A 17483-nucleotide genomic window follows, 5' to 3' on the forward strand; every position below is an offset into this window, starting at 1 on the left:
GAAGCTCATCAAGAGAATGCCAAGAGTGTGCAAAGCAGTCATCAAAGCAAAAGGTGGCTACTTTGAAGAACCTAGAATATAAGACATATTTTCAGTTGTTTCAAACTTTTTTGTTAAGTATATAATTCCACATGTGTTAATTCATAGTTTTGATGCCTTCAGTGTGAATGTACAATTTTCATAGTCATGAAAATGCAGAAAAATCTTTAAATGAGAAGGTGTGTCCAAACTTTTGGTCTGTACTGTATATATATATATATATATATATATATATATATATATATATATATATATACACATACTAGTCTTTATCGTAGAGACTGGTGGGATACTTATCTGGTTTGTTTCTTTGTATACACTTTCATCACTTTATGCACATTTGTCACTTTTATTAACTCAGGACACTATAATATGCTATATCCAGGCTTCATCATAGTGACTAGTGGGATACTTAGCTGCTATTTTTTTCCTCGGACAGACTTTCTGGGGTTATGTTTTTTTGCACCATTTTCAGCAAATTGGCACGTATTTATTTTGATTTAACACTAGTTGCTGTAAAAACTTATCAGCGCCATCCAATTATACCCTTACAACCAGAGAACTGCTCTTATCTGATCTTTAAGAAGAGGGAGGGAATGTCTGATTTCCTGATACAGTATAAACAGTTTTTTTTATTTTGCAGGGTGCATTTACACTGGGCGATTATCCTAGGAATGGCCTTTTCCCGATAATCACATAGTGTAAACAGGCTGCCAATCACCTGATGAGTGAACAAAAGAATTGTTTGTTGGGTGGAATGATTTTTAAAATCATGTTTCTTGGAAGCACATCATCCTGTGTAAACTGGTCACCTGCTGCCGAGAACAATGACAGTCCACGTGCACAGAACGATTGTGTTAACAATCGTTCTGTGTGCATGGAAGTGTGTTCGATCTATCTAAACAAGTTATAAGTAGTGTTGAGCGATACCTTCCGATATCAGGAAATATTGGATCGGGCCGATACCCAAAAAGTATCGGATATCGCCGATTCCGATACCGGAAACCAATGCAAGTCAATGGGACACAAATATCGGAATGAAAATAAACTCTTTCTTTCCTTGTAGGTTAATTCTACATGAAGGAAAACAACGAACTATAATGTAGAATATATTGGGGGAGGTGGTTGCCCAAATCGATGGGAACAGTGCTCACAGTGAAACATGAAAAGCCGGCAATTCAGCAGCGGCATACACCGGTACCCGACAATTTAGAACAGAAAGAATAGAGCTTCACACATAGATTAGATAGATCGAAACATGTCAGTCACATATATAATAAGTACAGTGATAGTGTTGCTTACTGTACTTGTCATTTAGTGTAAAGGATTTATTTAAAAAAATATTAGTGTTTTCATGCACCGTCTCTTTAAAAAAGCTGGCCGGCAATTCAGCAGTGGTACCCGACAATTTATAACAGAAAGATAGAGCATCACACATAGATTAGATAGATAGAAACATGTCAGTCACATATATAAGAAGTACAGTGACAGTGTTGATTACTGTACTTGTCATTTAGTGTTAAAATAAAGGATTTATTAAAAATAAAATTGGCGTGGGGTTCCCTGAAATTTTAGTCTCTAGCGGAGGTTAAGCAGACGGCTGTTGCAGATGTTTGAAGCCTGGGAAGAGGGTAATACCCACGGAGCTTCCCAGGCTACTAATATCAGCCCCCAGCTGAATACCTAGCCTTTACTAGCTATTAAAATGGGGGACCCCCCAAAAAAAATGACTTGGGGGTCCCCCCTATTTTAATAGCTAGCAAAGGCTAGGCAGACAGCTGGGGGCTGATATTAATAGCCCAGGAAGGGTGCCATGAATATTGGCCCCCTCCCAGGCTAGAAACACCAGCCGTCAGCCACCCCAGAAATGGCGCATCCATAAGATGCGCCAATTCTGGCACTTAGCCTCGCTCTTCCCACTGCCCTGTAGCGGTGGCAGTGGGGTAATAGGGTTGGCGTTGATGTCAGCTTATAATGCCAGCTGACATCAAGCCCAGGTTAGTAATGGAGACGCGTCTATAAGACACCCCCATTAATAACCCCACAGTCAAAGTTAAAATAAAAACACAAACACCCAGAATAAAGTTCTTTAATTGAAATAAACACACAATTCTTTATTGTTCTAAATTAAACCATACTTACCATCACGCCCATTCCAGCTGAAGCCAACGATCTCCTGCAATAAAAGAAAAATAATAAAGCAACATCATCCTTACCTTTCCATAGTTCCCACGACAGCTTCAGCTCTGCTGCATCGAGATGACAGGCTGGACCGCAGCAGAACGCTGCAATCCAGCCTGTCATCCCGCAGACACTGAGAAGCGCAGGCATGCTTGCGCTCCTCAGTGTCTGGCTGTGACGGCATCCAGATGAGCCGACAATGAACTCAGCTCACCTCATGCACGTCACTGACAGTGTGGGAGAATTCTCCTGCGCATGCGGTGAGCGTGAGAGACTCGGCTCATCGGGATGCCGTCACAGCCTAACACTGAGGAGCGCAAGGTATGCCTGTGCTTCTCAGTGTCCGCGGGATGACAGGCTGAATGGCAGCTTTCTGCTGCGGTCCAGCCTGTCATCTCGATGTAGCAAAGCTGGAGCTGTCCTGGGATCCATCGAAAGGTAAGGATGAAGTTGCTTTATTATTTTTCTTTTATTGCAGGAGATCGTTGGCTTCAGCTGGAATGGGCGTGATGGTAAGTATGGTTTAATTTAGAACAATAAAGAATTGTGTCTTTATTTCAATTAAAGGACTTTATTCTGGGTGTTTGTGTTTTTTTTTAAATACTTTACTAGAAATTCATGGCGGTCATGTCTAATATTGGCGTGACCCCATGAATTTCGGGCTTAGGGCCAGCTGATAATGCCAAGCTGGCCTTAATCCCTTTATTACCCAGTGAGCCACCGCACCAGGGCCCTGGATGAGTTGGGTACAGCGCCAGAAGATGGCGCTTCTATGAACGCGCCATTTTCCGGGGTGGCTGCGGACTGCAATTTGCAGCGGCGGGGGCCCAGAAAGCTTGGGACTCCCTGCGCTGCGGATTCCAGCCCCCAGCTGCCTAGTTGTACCTGGCTGGACACAAAAATAGGGCGAAGTCCCACATATTTTTTTTGTTAATTATTTCATGAAATTCATGAAATAATTAAGAAAAAAAGGGCTTCCCTATATTGTTGTGTCCGGCCAGGTACAAATAGGCAGCTGGTGGTTGGGGGCAGCCCGTTCCTGCCTGCTGTACCTGGCTGGACACAAATATAGTGCGAAGCCCCACATCAATTTTTTTTTAATTATTTCATGAATTTCCTGAAATAATTAAAAAAAAATTGACGTGGGGCTTCGCCCTATATTTGTGTCCAGCCAGGTACAGCAGGCAGGAACGGGCTGCCCCCAACCACCAGCTGCCTATTTGTACCTGGCTGGACACAACAATATAGGGAAGCCCTGTTTTTCTTAATTATTTCATGAATTTCATGAAATAATTTAAAAAAAAAATACGTGGGGCTTCGCCCTATTTTTGTGTCCAGCCAGGTACAACTAGGCAGCTGGGGGCTGGAATCTGCAGAGCAGGGAGGCCCAAGCTTTCTGGCCCCCCCCCCCGTGGCAAATTGCAGTCCGCAGCCACCCCGGAAAATGGCGCATTCATAGAAGTGCCATCTTCTGGCGCTGTACCCAACTCATCCAGGGCCCTGGTGCAGTGGCTCACTGGGTAATAAAGGAGTTAGGGCCAGCTTGGTATTATCAGCTGGCCCTAAGCCCGAAATTCATGGGGTCACGCCAATATTAGACATGACCGCCATGAATTTCTAGTAAAGTATTTAAAAAAAACACAACACCCAGAATAAAGTCCTTTAATTGAAATAAACACACAATTCTTTATTGTTCTAAATTAAACCATACCTACCATCACGCCCATTCCAGCTGAAGCCAACGATCTCCTGCAATAAAAGAAAAATAATAAAGCAACATCATCCTTACCTTTCGATGGTTCCCAGGACAGCTCCAGCTCTGCTACATCGAGATGACAGGCTGGATCGCAGCAGAAAGCTACCATCCAGCCTGTCACCCCGCAGACACTGAGAAGCGCAGGCATGCTTGCGCTCCTCAGTGTCAGGCTGTGATGGCATCCAGATGAGCCAAGTCTCTCACGCTCACCGCATGTGCAGGAGAATTCTCCCACGCTGTCAGTGACGTGCATGAGGTGAGCTGAGTTCATTGTCGGCTCATCGGAATGCCGTCACAGCCAGACACTGAGGAGCGCAAGCATGCCTGCGCTTCTCAGTGTCTGCGGGATGACAGGCTGGATGGCAGCTTTCTGCTGCGATCCAGCCTGTCATGTGAATGTAGCAGAGCTGAAGCTGTCCTGGGAACCATGGAAAGGTAAGGATGATGTTGATTTATTATTTTACTTTTATTGCAGGAGATCGTTGGCTTCAGCTGGAATGGGCGTGACGGTAAGTAGAGTTTAATTTAGAACAATAAAGAATTGTGTGTTTATTTCAATGAAAGGACTTTATTCTGGGTGTTGTGTTTTTTTTAAATACTTTACTAGAAATTCATGGAGGTCATGTCTAATATTGGCGTGACCCCATGAATTTCGGGCTTAGGGCCAGCGGATAATACAAAGTTGGCCCTAACCCCTTTATTACCCAGTGAGCCACCGCACCAGGGCCCTGGATGAGCTGGATACAGCGCCAGAAGATGGCGCTTCTATGAACGCGCCATTTTCTGGGGTGGCTGCGGACTGCAGTTCGCAGCAGGGGGGGCCCACAAAGCTTGGGCCACCCTGCGCTGTGGATTCCAGCCCCCAGCTGCTTAGTTGTACCTGGCTGGACACAAAAATAGGGCGAAGCCCCACATATTTTTTTTTTTTAAACTTATTTCATGAAATTCATGAAATAATAAAAAAAAAGGGCTTCCCAATATTGTTGTGTCCGGCCAGGTACAAATAGGCAGCTGGGAGTTGGGGGCAGCCCGTTCCTGGATGCTGTACCTGGCTGGCATACAAAAATATGGCAAAGCCCACGTCTAAATTTTTGGGTAAAATTAATTAAAAAATAAATAATAATTTAGGGACTGCATCTTTATTAACCCCTCAAGTGTTATTTAGTGTTAAAATAAAGGATTTATTAAAAAAAAAATTGGCGTGGGATCCCCCATAATTATAGTCTCTAGCGGAGGTTAAGCAGACAGCTGGGGCAGATGTTTGAAGCCTGGGAAAGGGGGTAATACCCACGGAGCTTCCCAGGCTACTAATATCAGCCCCCAGCTGAATACCTAGCCTTTACTAGCTATTAAAATGGGGGACCCCCTCAAAAAAATGACGTCAGGTCCCCCCTATTTTAATAGCTAGCAAAGGCTAGGCAGACAGCTGGGGGCTGATATTAATAGCCCAGGAAGGGTGCCATGAATATTGGCCCCCTCCCAGGCTAGAAACACCAGCCATCAGCCACCCCAGAAATGGCGCATCCATAGGATGCGCCAATTCTGGCACTTAGCCTCGCTCTTCCACGCTGCCCTGGTGCGGTGGCAGGGGGTAATAGGGTTGGGGTTCATGTCAGTGCCAGCTGCCATGAAGCCCAGGTTAGTAATGATGGGCGTCTATAAGACACCCCCAATACTAACCTACAAAGTGTTAAAAAGAAAAAACACACACTACACCCAGAAAAAAATAATTTATTTGAAATAAAACACACCATTTTATTTAATTCTTAGTTTACTAAAAAAAATAGTTACTTGTCCACGTTCCTGCGCTGATCTCCCATGCACAGCTGTCACATCTGGAGATTGTGACAGCTGTGCATGGCTGCTGTAAGCTCACGCTGCCGGGAACACGTCCGCTCCCGGCAGCGTGAGCCCTGACTGAGGTCACCGGAGTGCATTCAGTCAGCGCAGCTCCGGAGACCTCCTTTACGGCACTGCTGTACCGTGGGAATTTCTCACGGTACAGCAGGGTCGTAAAGGAGCTGACTGGAGCAGCGCTGCCTGAACTCCGGTGAACCCGCTTATGCAATGACGGAGCTGCTTTACGGCCCCGTCATTCTAGCGGCGGCAGCGGTTCAGAGCGGTCACATTCTATGTGGCTGCTCTAAACTGGAGATCATCGTGGGACACTCGTGGACTACCACGGAGGGGTAAGGATAAGGTTGTGGTTTATTATTTTATATTTTATTACAGGAGATCGATGGCTTTGGGGAATTAGGTGTCTAGGTGAGTATAGGTGTATTTTTTTATTTTTTACTTTATTTTAGGTGGCGATCGGCGGGGACAGGTAATGTATAAACTAATTTATTTTAGGTAACCACTGGCCACCAATGAAATGTATTTAAAATTTATTGGGGACACAGTAGGGCAATTTAAATAGCAGGATCAGGCTGATGGGAACTACTGCTCCCATCGAGCTGATCCTGCTGGCACGAGTGGACGGGGGACAGACATAGGCCGATGGGAGCAGTAGTGTCACATTGGCCTATGTCTGCCTGCACGCACACACCAATCATGACGGGCTGATGGTCTGCGAGGTGTGGCTGACCTGTGCGGCCGTGGGAAAGTTCATGTGAGTTCATGCAGTCAAGCATGAACTCACATGAACCTTCTGAGGGCACCGCGGCTACTTCAAATGAACAGCTGATCAGCATCACCTGATACCTCAGCTGTTCATTTGAAATAACCGGCTGGAAAGCGCAGCACAGAACGGGAAAGCCGGCGGTGAAGTCTTTTCATTGCCGGCTTCCCCGCCCGGGTCCTTCGCTCCCCGCTCCTTGGTGCTGTGCTCCCCGCCCGATCCTAACTTACGATCAGGATGGGAGGTGGCGAGGGGAGCGGAGGATCGGGGTGGGAGGCTGCGGGGAAGCAGTATGGGGCTGAGTGATTGTTTAAAAGCCGGCGGCTTTTAAACAATCAGGAGAATTCTCCCACGCTGGAATGGCATTGAGATGACAGGCTGGATCGCAGCTGAGCACTGCCATCCAGCTTGTCATCCTTCAGAGACACTGCAGAGCGCAGGCATTATGGGAACTTCCGATTCCGGTATCCGATATTACAGTATCGGAATGCTCAACACTAGTTATAAGTGACCATCCATTGATTTCTATGTAGCCATTCACTGGTCGTTTAATGCCGTGAATCAGCTATTCTAAATCACCATTAGTTTTGAAAGCCATTTGGGGCAAAATAGGATAAAAATTATTAAATTGTGTTTTAACTGAATTTTACAGATGTCTTTATATTTTCTACATTTACTGTTATTTTAGATCAATTCAATGTAAATCATTCATGGCTTCAACTGGTGTTTTTCTATATTTTCTATTCCGTAAAACACTTGGATAGAGTTATATTCTTCCAATTATACTTTACCGAAGTGAAAAAAAAACATACAATCCTAAACCATCTGGGTTTGGTTAATGAGACAATAGTCTTCACAGCACGGCTAAACAATATCCTTACATGCATTCACAAGGAAGTGCTGGTTACCCCTCATGTGAATAATGTTTCACTAAAGAATTCCTATTTTTCTGCAGTTTTTATAACCTTTTACGATGGACAGCCACAGAAGGATGGACTTGGACGGCTCATGGGTGTACAGTACAAACCCCAGAAGGCAACCAGACAATCTCCTCAAATACAGTACTTTACCAGACAATCTCCTCAAATACAGTACTTTACCAAGCCGAAATCACGATAATTACAGAACAGTCGCTGATGGTCATGGAAGATCATTAGAGGACAGAGGGAAATATGGCACTATACCCGGCAGGTAATATATGTATGGAAGTAGTTATTTTGTAAATAAAACATTATTTTGTTTATTTGGTTGTTATTTAGGCTGTATTGGGGTTTTGCTTTCACATTACTATTATTCTACAACTGATAATGAGTAGGAAGGGTTGGAAACAAATGTTTGGTATTCATGGCAATTGAAGCCTTTGCTATTTTCCTTGTGTATATTTCATGCTTTTTTCTTTTTTCATCTTTTTTTTTTTTGCTTTATAGTGTTGGTATATATATTGGTATATATATTTTTGTTATAATAGCTTAGTCGTGGAGGCTGCTTTGGGATCAGTTTATTCAATATTAGAAAATTGCTGAGCATCTCAAGAGATTCATACGATCCATCCCATTGTGTGCTTTGAAACATGTAAGACTTATAATGCCTTATTAGATTACTAGGAGGTTGTGGATCCAAAGAAGAAAATTCTAAAAATCATTAGAGAGGAGTCACACTAAGCAGAAATAGAAGAAGGAACTGAATTTTAGCTTATGTATTTATTTTATTTATTTCTTACTATCTCGTTCTCTCTCTTCCATCCATTTATTCATTTGTTCTTACACTCAAAAGCTGAATAATTACAAAATAAATCAAATTACGCCCCATTTCTATTTTTAAAAATATTTTAAAAGTTGGACCCAAGCAGAGATGTAAACACTTCCTCAAGATAAATATCCAAGGTGTGCAGAGTTCATATTTCCCACATGTAATTCCTGATTGGTAATAAAGAAAAGTTCCTGTATCAACCTGTGATTAGTGGAAGCTATACAGTGGGAGAGATGACCGTAACAGGCTGTGATCTTTCTTTCTGATGTTATTTGCAATTTCCCTTCTTCCACACCAATTCTAACTTTTTCCCGGCTCTGAAGAAGAATTGCCGCCCAAACCCTGCACATAAAATATCGAGCCAGATAAAATTCTGGGCTCTAATATCATGCCAGGATGTTAGCTCTAACCCTAAAATCTAGCTGTATTCATGGCAGTGAGAGGGTTAATGGGTTTGGAGGCTTTATGTAAGTTACAGGAATATAGAATAATAATAAGAGTTAAGCACTGTATAAATAAATGTTCTACAATTTTGTAATATTCTTTTGCATTTCAATTCCTCAACATTTCCAATATATTTGCTAATAATTAAGGAGAACTCAGTAATTCAGGGGGCATTCAGACGTCTGTACAAATCGGTCTGAGATCAGACCCCAAAACACGGACTGGTCGCATATATTTTTCTGAAACTGTCACGCTCGGGTCGGGAGACTTGCGGCCAGTCCATGCACTACAGTCCAGTCTTGGACCGATTTGTACAGACGTCTGAATTATGGTCAGACGGTCATAGATTCTGTCGTCCGAGAGAATTGGGACGATTATGTAAATGACACTGAGATCAAACTCTGATCAGAGTTTGATCCGAATGTCAGCTTAGTGTGATCAGATTCTCTCAGATGAGAGAATCGTAGCACAGGTGAGAACAGCATTTCTCCATCTTCTCCATTGTGTGAGTCCGCGGAAATCGGACTGCACTCCGATGTCATCCGAGTGCAGTCTGAAGATAGACTTGAAAGGGTACGTGCCATCCGATTTGCGCAGAAACTCGCAGCACGCTGTAATTTTTTTTTTCATGCCGTTTCAGAATGAGGAAAAAAACGCTGATCAGTACTGCCCCATAGAATAACATTGACCTGAGTGCTATCCAATAAAACATCGGATAGCACTCAGCCGAACGAGCCCTTACATTTAGTGGCAGCAAACCATTACATACCAAGTCCTGTTCTTATGTATACACATGTATACCATGGTATATAGTCTAGGGTCAGTTACAGTAGTAATCGGACTGAGATGCACTTTGGTTGCCCCATAAGGTATCAGCAACAAAGAGGTCGGTAACTGTATTAGTCTACTAATCAGTGGTTGGCATCAGTCTGCATCGGAGCCCAAGATTCTCAAGTTGCAACTCTAACTACGCAGTTTACACGGACTTTACCCTTACATTAAAGGGAGATAATACAGTATTTAAAATCATGGTAGCCATGCAGTCTTAGTATGTAAATTATAAAATGAGATGAGGAACAATACGTGGACCCAGACTACTGGTAATTCCATGGATCTGGGCCAGTATAAAGCTACAGAATATATTGATTGCCCATCTGTACAGTATGTCTTTTATGTATCATACAGGTTTATGAGCGTTAATGCAGTTTTATACTAGGAGAACAAGTCGAGAAGTGTTTATTGCTCCTTCGCTATATCTCATTAAATAGTAAGTTGTAAGATTACATTTGCTTGTGCCCTTTGAAGCTGAGATCAAAACTAAACATATTCCACCCGGGTGGAGGAATGAATGTAGGCTAGCCCGTCAGAGCTGCAGGTGGACCACCGTCCCTCAGGATGGCAGAGACCTGCTGCCCAGGTGAGAAAAGGTTTTGATACAAAGTTTGGACATGTCTGTGTAATATCAATTCTAAAGTTTTCCTAAACTGCAGAGATGCTGTATCTTACTTTTTTTTTTTAATAACTAGTCAAAGTAAATACAGACTGATACATGTGGTAAATGTATAGAAATACATAGATTGCAATGCATGCGTTTGGAGTTATTTATAAAACAAAAGTAAAAAATATGATTGTAGCTACCAATTTCCATAAACTAAAGTGTTACTGGCTATGACAATAGTTTGTTATATGTTTTTGGCAGGTGGCAGATCCTCATGGATTGGGTAGGATTAGTAATGTCTTTTTAATATCACTTGTATGTTTTGATAAACAAAGCAAATCTATCTAACATCCAAAGTTATGGAGATTTACTATATATTTTTTTTATTTAAAGTTTTCTGTGATGTTAAAGACCTACAGAGCACAGATCACCTTGGAGCTTGTTTTCGAGGGACCAGAGTGTATTCTACTAATATTGCTCAGAGTACCACTTTAAAGAGGACCTGTGACCAGCATCAAGTGTGACCAGTTATTGCTCTTAATTTATTACCGCTGCACCCTGAGTATTCTGTTTTTTGTTTTTCTGAAATCCACCATATAGTTCCAGAGAAATGGACCTTTTTATTTAGTGCTAATTTTTATGATCGTTACAAGGGGGCGTGGCTCACAGAACTATTTGGGGGCGTGTCATTAGACTGCTCTGCATTTTACACTGTTAGCCACGCCCCCTTGGCAAAGATAATAAAAATTAGTAACAATTAAATATGCCCATATCTCTGAAACTGTATGGCGGATTTCAGAAAAAAAACAAAAAACTGAAAACTCAGGGGAGCAACGGGAATAAAATTAGACCTAAAATTGAATACTTTTGACTTGGTGAAAGATCCTCTTAAAGATAATATTACAGCTTTAAGCATTTAATACATATCCACCTCCCCAGTCTCATTACCGCAACTTGGAGGAAGTTCAGCAGACGGGTGGTCAAACCTGGAAACTGACAATCCATTCAAAGACTGACAACCAACCAACCCCACCGACCTACCATCTACTCCTGATCTAGTGCTAGATGGTAATTGCTTCTGGTTGCAATATCTTTTACATAAATATTTTCCATTGATAGGTATAAAAAAATTATATCGAGTGTGATTCAATGTTGAAACGTCGAACAAGTAACAATGTCGAATCGCAGACAATCTGATTATAGTTTTATAAAACTTATAATTTTACTTGTTTCTTTGAGTTTAATTTGCCTGAGTGGGTCCATAATTAAATCTGGAAATGGAGCAGCACTTTCATGAACAACTTGGAATTCAACACAAATAGTTCTTCAAGTGAGACCCACAAAACCACATTAATAACGGTGAACCTTTGCAATTCTAACATCTTCCAATTTGCAAGCATATGTGTCAGAGTGCAACTCTTAAATCAATATTTGCCAACTTTTTTTTTAAATTAAAGCATCACACTACTGTGTTTTTTTTTTTCAGCTCTGGAGTGGCGCTTTTAAGTGTAAGCACCTAGCCCCCCGGTGATATACTCACCTTCCGGCGTCTACCCTGGTTTTTAGCACCGCTCCGGTCCCGCAGCGCCATCTTGTGAGTACAGCTTCTGACAGCTGGGGAGTCTGAAGCTCCGCTCACCAGCTCTCAATACAAGTCTATGAGAGCCAGAACGAGGCACTCATAGACTTGTATTAAAAATTGACCTATATATAGATATATATATATATATATATATATATATATATATACAGTATAGATGTATATAGATATAAATATATCTATATATCTATACATATATAGATTGTATATACCTTCTGGTATAAGAAGTCAGTAGCCGCTGGAGAGAATGAGGCATTACAAAACAAAATGTAATTAGAGTAGCCGGGAGAAAATTATATTATTGTTATTAGATTACAAATGATATATTTTGTAAGCAGAATTAGTTTTGAGCACTGTATATTTAAATATTTAGGGCCAGATAAAGAGGGGTCAATCTGAGCAGTTAGGCTATGTTCACATGCAGCGTTATGGTAACTTTTTTTTTTTTCCTGCATTTTTTTTCTGCAGAAAAAAGCTGCATTTTACAGTATCAGCAGAAGCTCTAAGATTTCATAAATCCCATGCACACGCTTGTTTTTTTCTTGGCTGAATTTGAGCACTGCTGCAATTTTGAAAACTGCAGCATGTAAATTCTTTCAGCGTTTTTGCAGCGTTTTTCACTCATGGAAAGCTATGAGGAAATGCAAAAAAAACCTGCAGCAAACAGGTTTTACATTTTTTGCAGTTTTGTTGCCGCGTTTTTAGTGAATAAAACTAAAGTTATTAAACATGCATTGTAGACAAATCACACGTAGTCTCCGCAGTAAAAACACATTAAAAAAGAAGCAAAAATGTAGCAAAACCTGCGTTTTGAATACTGCATGTGAAATAGCTTTCTAGGTCCAATCTACCTATATTTAGTTTTTTTTGCAATGAAATTAGAGTGTAAGCAAAGGACACATTAGGGAAATGCTTCATATTACTGTTAGTGTTGAGCGATACCTTCCGATATCAGGAAATATCGTATCGGATTGGATCGGGCCGATACTCAAAAAGTATCGGATATCGCCGATTCCGATACCGGAAACCAATGCAAGTCAATGGGACACAAATATCGGAATGAAAATAAACCCTTTCTTTCCTTGTAGGTTAATTCTACATGAAGGAAAACAACTAAGAATAATGTAGAATGTATTACATGAAAAGCCGGCAATTCATCTGCGGCATACACCGGTACCCGACAATTTACAACAGAAAGAATAGAGCTTCACACATAGATTAGATAGATAGAAACATGTCAGTCACATATATATGAAGTACAGTGACAGTGTTGCTTACTGTACTTGTCATTTAGTGTAAAGGATTTATTTAAAAATATAATAGTGTTTTCATGCACCGTCTCTTTAAAAAAGCCGGCCGGCAATTCAGCATCTGTACCCGACAATTTAGAATAGAAGGAATAGAGAATCATACATAGATTAGATAGATAGAAACATGTCAGTCACTTATATATGAAGTACAGTGACAGTGTTGATTACTGTACTTGTCATTTAGTGTTAAAATAAAGGATTTATTTAAAAAAAAATTGGCGTGGGGTTCCCCTTAATTTTAGTCTCTAGCGGAGGTTAAGCAGACGGCTGGGGCAGATGTTTGAAGCCTGGGAAGGGGGTAATACCCACGGAGCTTCCCAGGCTACTAATATGAGCCCCCAGCTGAATACCTATCCTTTACTAGCTATTAAAATGGGGGACCCCCTCAAAAAAATGACGTGGGGTCCCCCCTATTTTAATAGCTAGCAAAGGCTAGGCAGACAGCTGGGGGCTGATATTAATAGCCCAGGAAGGGTGCCATGAATATTGGCCCCCTCCCAGGCTAGAAACACCAGCCGTCAGCCGCCCCAGAAATGGCGCATCCATAGGATGCGCCAATTCTGGCACTTAGCCTCGCTCTTCCCACTGCCCTGTAGCGGTGGCAGTGGGGTAATAGGGTTGGGGTTGATGTCAGCTTATAATGCCAGCTGACATCAAGCCCAGGTTAGTAATGGAGAGGCGTCTATAAGACACCCCCATTACTAACCCCATAGTCAAAGTTAAAAAAAAAAATACAAACACCCAGAATAAAGTCCTTTAATTGAAATAAAGACACAATTCTTTATTGTTCTAAATTAAACTCTACTTACCATCACGCCCATTCCAGCTGAAGCCAACGATCTCCTGCAATAAAAGAAAAATAATAAAGCAACCTCATCCTTACCTTTCCATGGTTCCCACGACAGCTCCAGCTCTGCTACATCGAGATGACAGGCTGGACCGCAGCAGAACGCTGCCATTCAGCCTGTCATCCCGCAGACACTGAGAAGCGCAGGCATGCTTGCGCTCCTCAGTGTCTCTCTGTGACGGCATCCAGATGAGCCGAGTTCATGTCCAATGAACTCAGCTCACCTCATGCACGTCACTGACAGCATGGGAGAATTCTCCTGCACTCAGCGCTTCAGCGGGAGAATTTTCCCACGCTGTCAGTGACGTGCATGAGGTGAGCTGAGTTCATTGTACATGACCTCACCTCATTCACGTCACTGACAGCGTGGGAAAATTCTCACGCTGAAGCACTGAGTGCAGGAGAATTTTCCCACGCTGTCAGTGACGTGCATGAGGTGAGCCGAGTTCATTGGACATGACCTCGGCTCATCTTTATGCCGTCACAGAGAGACACTGAGGAGCGCAAGCAAGCCTGCGCTTCTCAGTGTCTGCGGGATGACAGGCTGGATGGCAGCGTTCTGCTGCGGTCCAGCCTGTCATCTCGATGTAGCAGAGCTGAAGATGTCGTGGGAACCATGGAAAGGTAAGGATGAGGTTGCTTTATTATTTTTCTTTTATTGCAGGAGATCGTTGGCTTCAGCTGGAATGGGCGTGATGGTAAGTATAGTTTAATTTAGAACAATAAAGAATTGTGTGTTTATTTCAATTAAAGGACTTTTTTCTGGGTGTTGTGTTTTTTTTAAATACTTTACTAGAAATTCATGGTGGTCATGTCTAATATTGGCGTGACCCCATGAATTTCGGGCTTAGGGCCAGCTGATAATTCCAAGTTGGCCTTAACCCCTTTATTACCCAGTGAGCCACCGCACCAGGGCCCTGGATGAGTTGGGTACAGCGCCAGAAGATGGCACTTGTATGAACGCGCCATTTTCCGGGGTGGCTGCGGACTGCAATTTGCAGCGGGTGGGGCCCAGAAAGCTTGGGCCTCCCTGCGCTGCGGATTCCAGCCCCCAGCTGCCTAGTTGTACCTGGCTGGACACAAAAATAGGGCGAAGCCCCACGTATTTTTTTTTTTAAATTATTTTATGAAATTCATGCAATAATTAAGAAAAAAAGGGCTTCCCTATATTGTTGTGTCCAACCAGGTACAAATAGGCAGCTGGTGGTTGGGGGCAGCCCGTTCCTGCCTGCTGTACCTGGCTGGACACAAATATAGTGCGAAGCCCCACGTCAATTTTTTTTTAAATTATTTCATGAAATAATTTTTTAAAAAAAGGGCTTCCCTATATTGTTGTGTCCGGCCAGGTACAAATAGGCAGCTGGTGGTTGGGCGCAGCCCGTTCCTGCCTGCTGTACCTGGCTGGACACAAATATAGGGCGAAGCCCCACATCAATTTTTTTTAATTATTTCATGAATATTGGCTCCCTCCCAGGCTAGAAACACCAGCCGTCAGCCGCCCCAGAAATGGCGCATCCATAGGATGCGCCAACTCTGGCACTTAGCCTCGCTCTTCCACGCTGCCCTGGTGCGGTGGCAGGGGGTAATAGGGTTGGGGTTCATGTCAGCGCCAGCTGCCATGAAGCCCAGGTTAGTAATGATGGGCGTCTATAAGACACCCCCATTACTAACCTACAAAGTGTTAAAAAGAAAAAACACACACTACACCCAGAAAAAAATAATTTATTTGAAATAAAACACACCATTTTATTTAATTCTTAGTTTACTAAAAAAAAAATAGTTACCTGTCCACGTTCCTGCGCTGATCTCCCATGCACAGCTGTCACATCTGGAGATGGTGACAGCTGTGCATGGCTGCTGTAAGCTCACACTGCCGGGAACACGTCCGCTCCCGGCAGCGGGAGCCACTGACTGAGGTCACCGGAGTGCATTCAGGCAGCGCAGCTCCGGAGACCTCCTTTACGGCACTGCTGTACCGTGGGAATTTCTCACGATACAGCAGGGCCGTAAAGGAGCTAACCGGAGCAGTGCTGCCTGAACTCCGGCGAACCCGCTTATGCAATACCGCAGACATCGCACAGACACCGCACACACCCGCAGACATCGCACAGACACCCCGCACACACTCGCAGACACACGCACAGACACCCCGCACACACTCGCAGACACACGCACAGACACCCACACACACCAATCATGACGGGCTGATCGTCTGGGAGGTGAGGCTGACCTGTGCGGCCGTGGGAAAGTTCATGTGAGTTCATGCAATGCAGTCAAGCATGAACTCACGTGAACCCTCTGAGGGCACCGCGGCTACTTCAAATGAACAGCTGATCAGCATCACCTGATACCTCAGCTGTTCATTTGAAATAACCGGCGGGAAAGTGCAGCACAGAACGGGAAAGCCAGCGGTGAAGTCTTTTCACTGCCGGCTTCCCTGCTCGGGTCCTTCGCTCCCCTCTCCTTGGTGCTGCGCTCCCCGCCCGGTCCTAACTTACGATCGGGATGGGAGGTGGCGAGGGGAGCGGAGGATCGGGGTGGGAGGCTGCGGGGAAGCAGTATGGGGCTGTGTGATTGTTTAAAAGCCGGCGGCTTTTTACCGCCCGCCGGCTGTTAAACGATCAGGAGAATTCTCCCACGCTGGGATGGCATTCTGATGACAGGCTGGATCTCAGCTGAGCGCTGCCATCCAGCTTGTCATACTTCAGAGACACTGCAGAGCGCAGGCATTATGGGAACTTCAGATTCCGGTATTCGATATTGTAAAAGTATCGGAATTAAGTATCGGAATTCCGATACCGCGAATATCGGCCGATACCCGATATTTCAGTATCGGAATGCTCAACACTAATTACTGTACATTTGATAAAATGATGTCCCTAGGGATAGGGGAATAAGAGGGAGCATTGTCTAAGCGTAGTTTTTTAGTTGTACATGGAATCAGATGACAGATGATAAATATATGTTCACCTGGTATGGTTGTGCTAGCTAAGGCACAACTCAAGAATAAGATCCAATGTGTGATCCTGATGTGGATTGCAGCCGACTTAGTAGAACGTGGAAGTTCCTCCAATGGAGTTCCAGCGGCACTAGGAGAATGGAAATGATCCAGGAATTGGTGCTTCCACCATGAGTTTGTTGGTAATAATCAAGTAGGGAAAAATAATCACAGATCAATGGACCCTCAAAAACCGGTAGTGTTTATTAAAAACACAATGTGTTTCGGCTAGATCAGCCTTCATCAGGGCCCATTGCTCTATGATGGTTTTTCCCTTCTTGATTATTACCAACAAACTCATAGTGGAAGTGCCAATTCCTGGATCATTTCTATTACTGTACATAGTGACCTTAGCTTATCATAGCTTTTTTCCAGCACTATTTTTCTGCATGCAATAACTAAATTTAATGTAGTATGGAAATGCAAAGTGTTCTTGAATGTGGGATTATTCAATCGTATGCAAGAAGAAAGAAGTATGTATGGACAGGGATCACCAATATT

The 17483-nt window shown here is 43.2% G+C and overlaps 1 protein-coding gene across 2 annotated transcripts in view; it reads left to right on the forward strand.

The window, feature by feature from the left end:
- Positions 1 to 17483, forward strand: part of DDN (dendrin) — a 48945-nt gene that overhangs the window by 5827 nt on the left and 25635 nt on the right. The window contains exon 2 of one of the 2 annotated variants that reach the window (XM_073670243.1): positions 7552 to 7787. In XM_073670243.1, the coding sequence (XP_073526344.1) occupies positions 7570 to 7787 (218 nt within the window). In that variant the 5' untranslated portion in view covers positions 7552 to 7569. Of the gene's footprint in view, positions 1 to 7453; positions 7788 to 17483 lie in introns of those variants that run through there. The other variant, XM_073670236.1, reaches the window with a different exon arrangement.

The sequence above is a fragment of the Phyllobates terribilis genome, unplaced genomic scaffold, assembly GCF_046119375.1.
Source record: "Phyllobates terribilis strain yellow unplaced genomic scaffold, ASM4611937v1 Scaffold_2__4_contigs__length_985480577, whole genome shotgun sequence".
Classification (NCBI taxonomy): Eukaryota; Metazoa; Chordata; class Amphibia; order Anura; family Dendrobatidae; genus Phyllobates; species Phyllobates terribilis.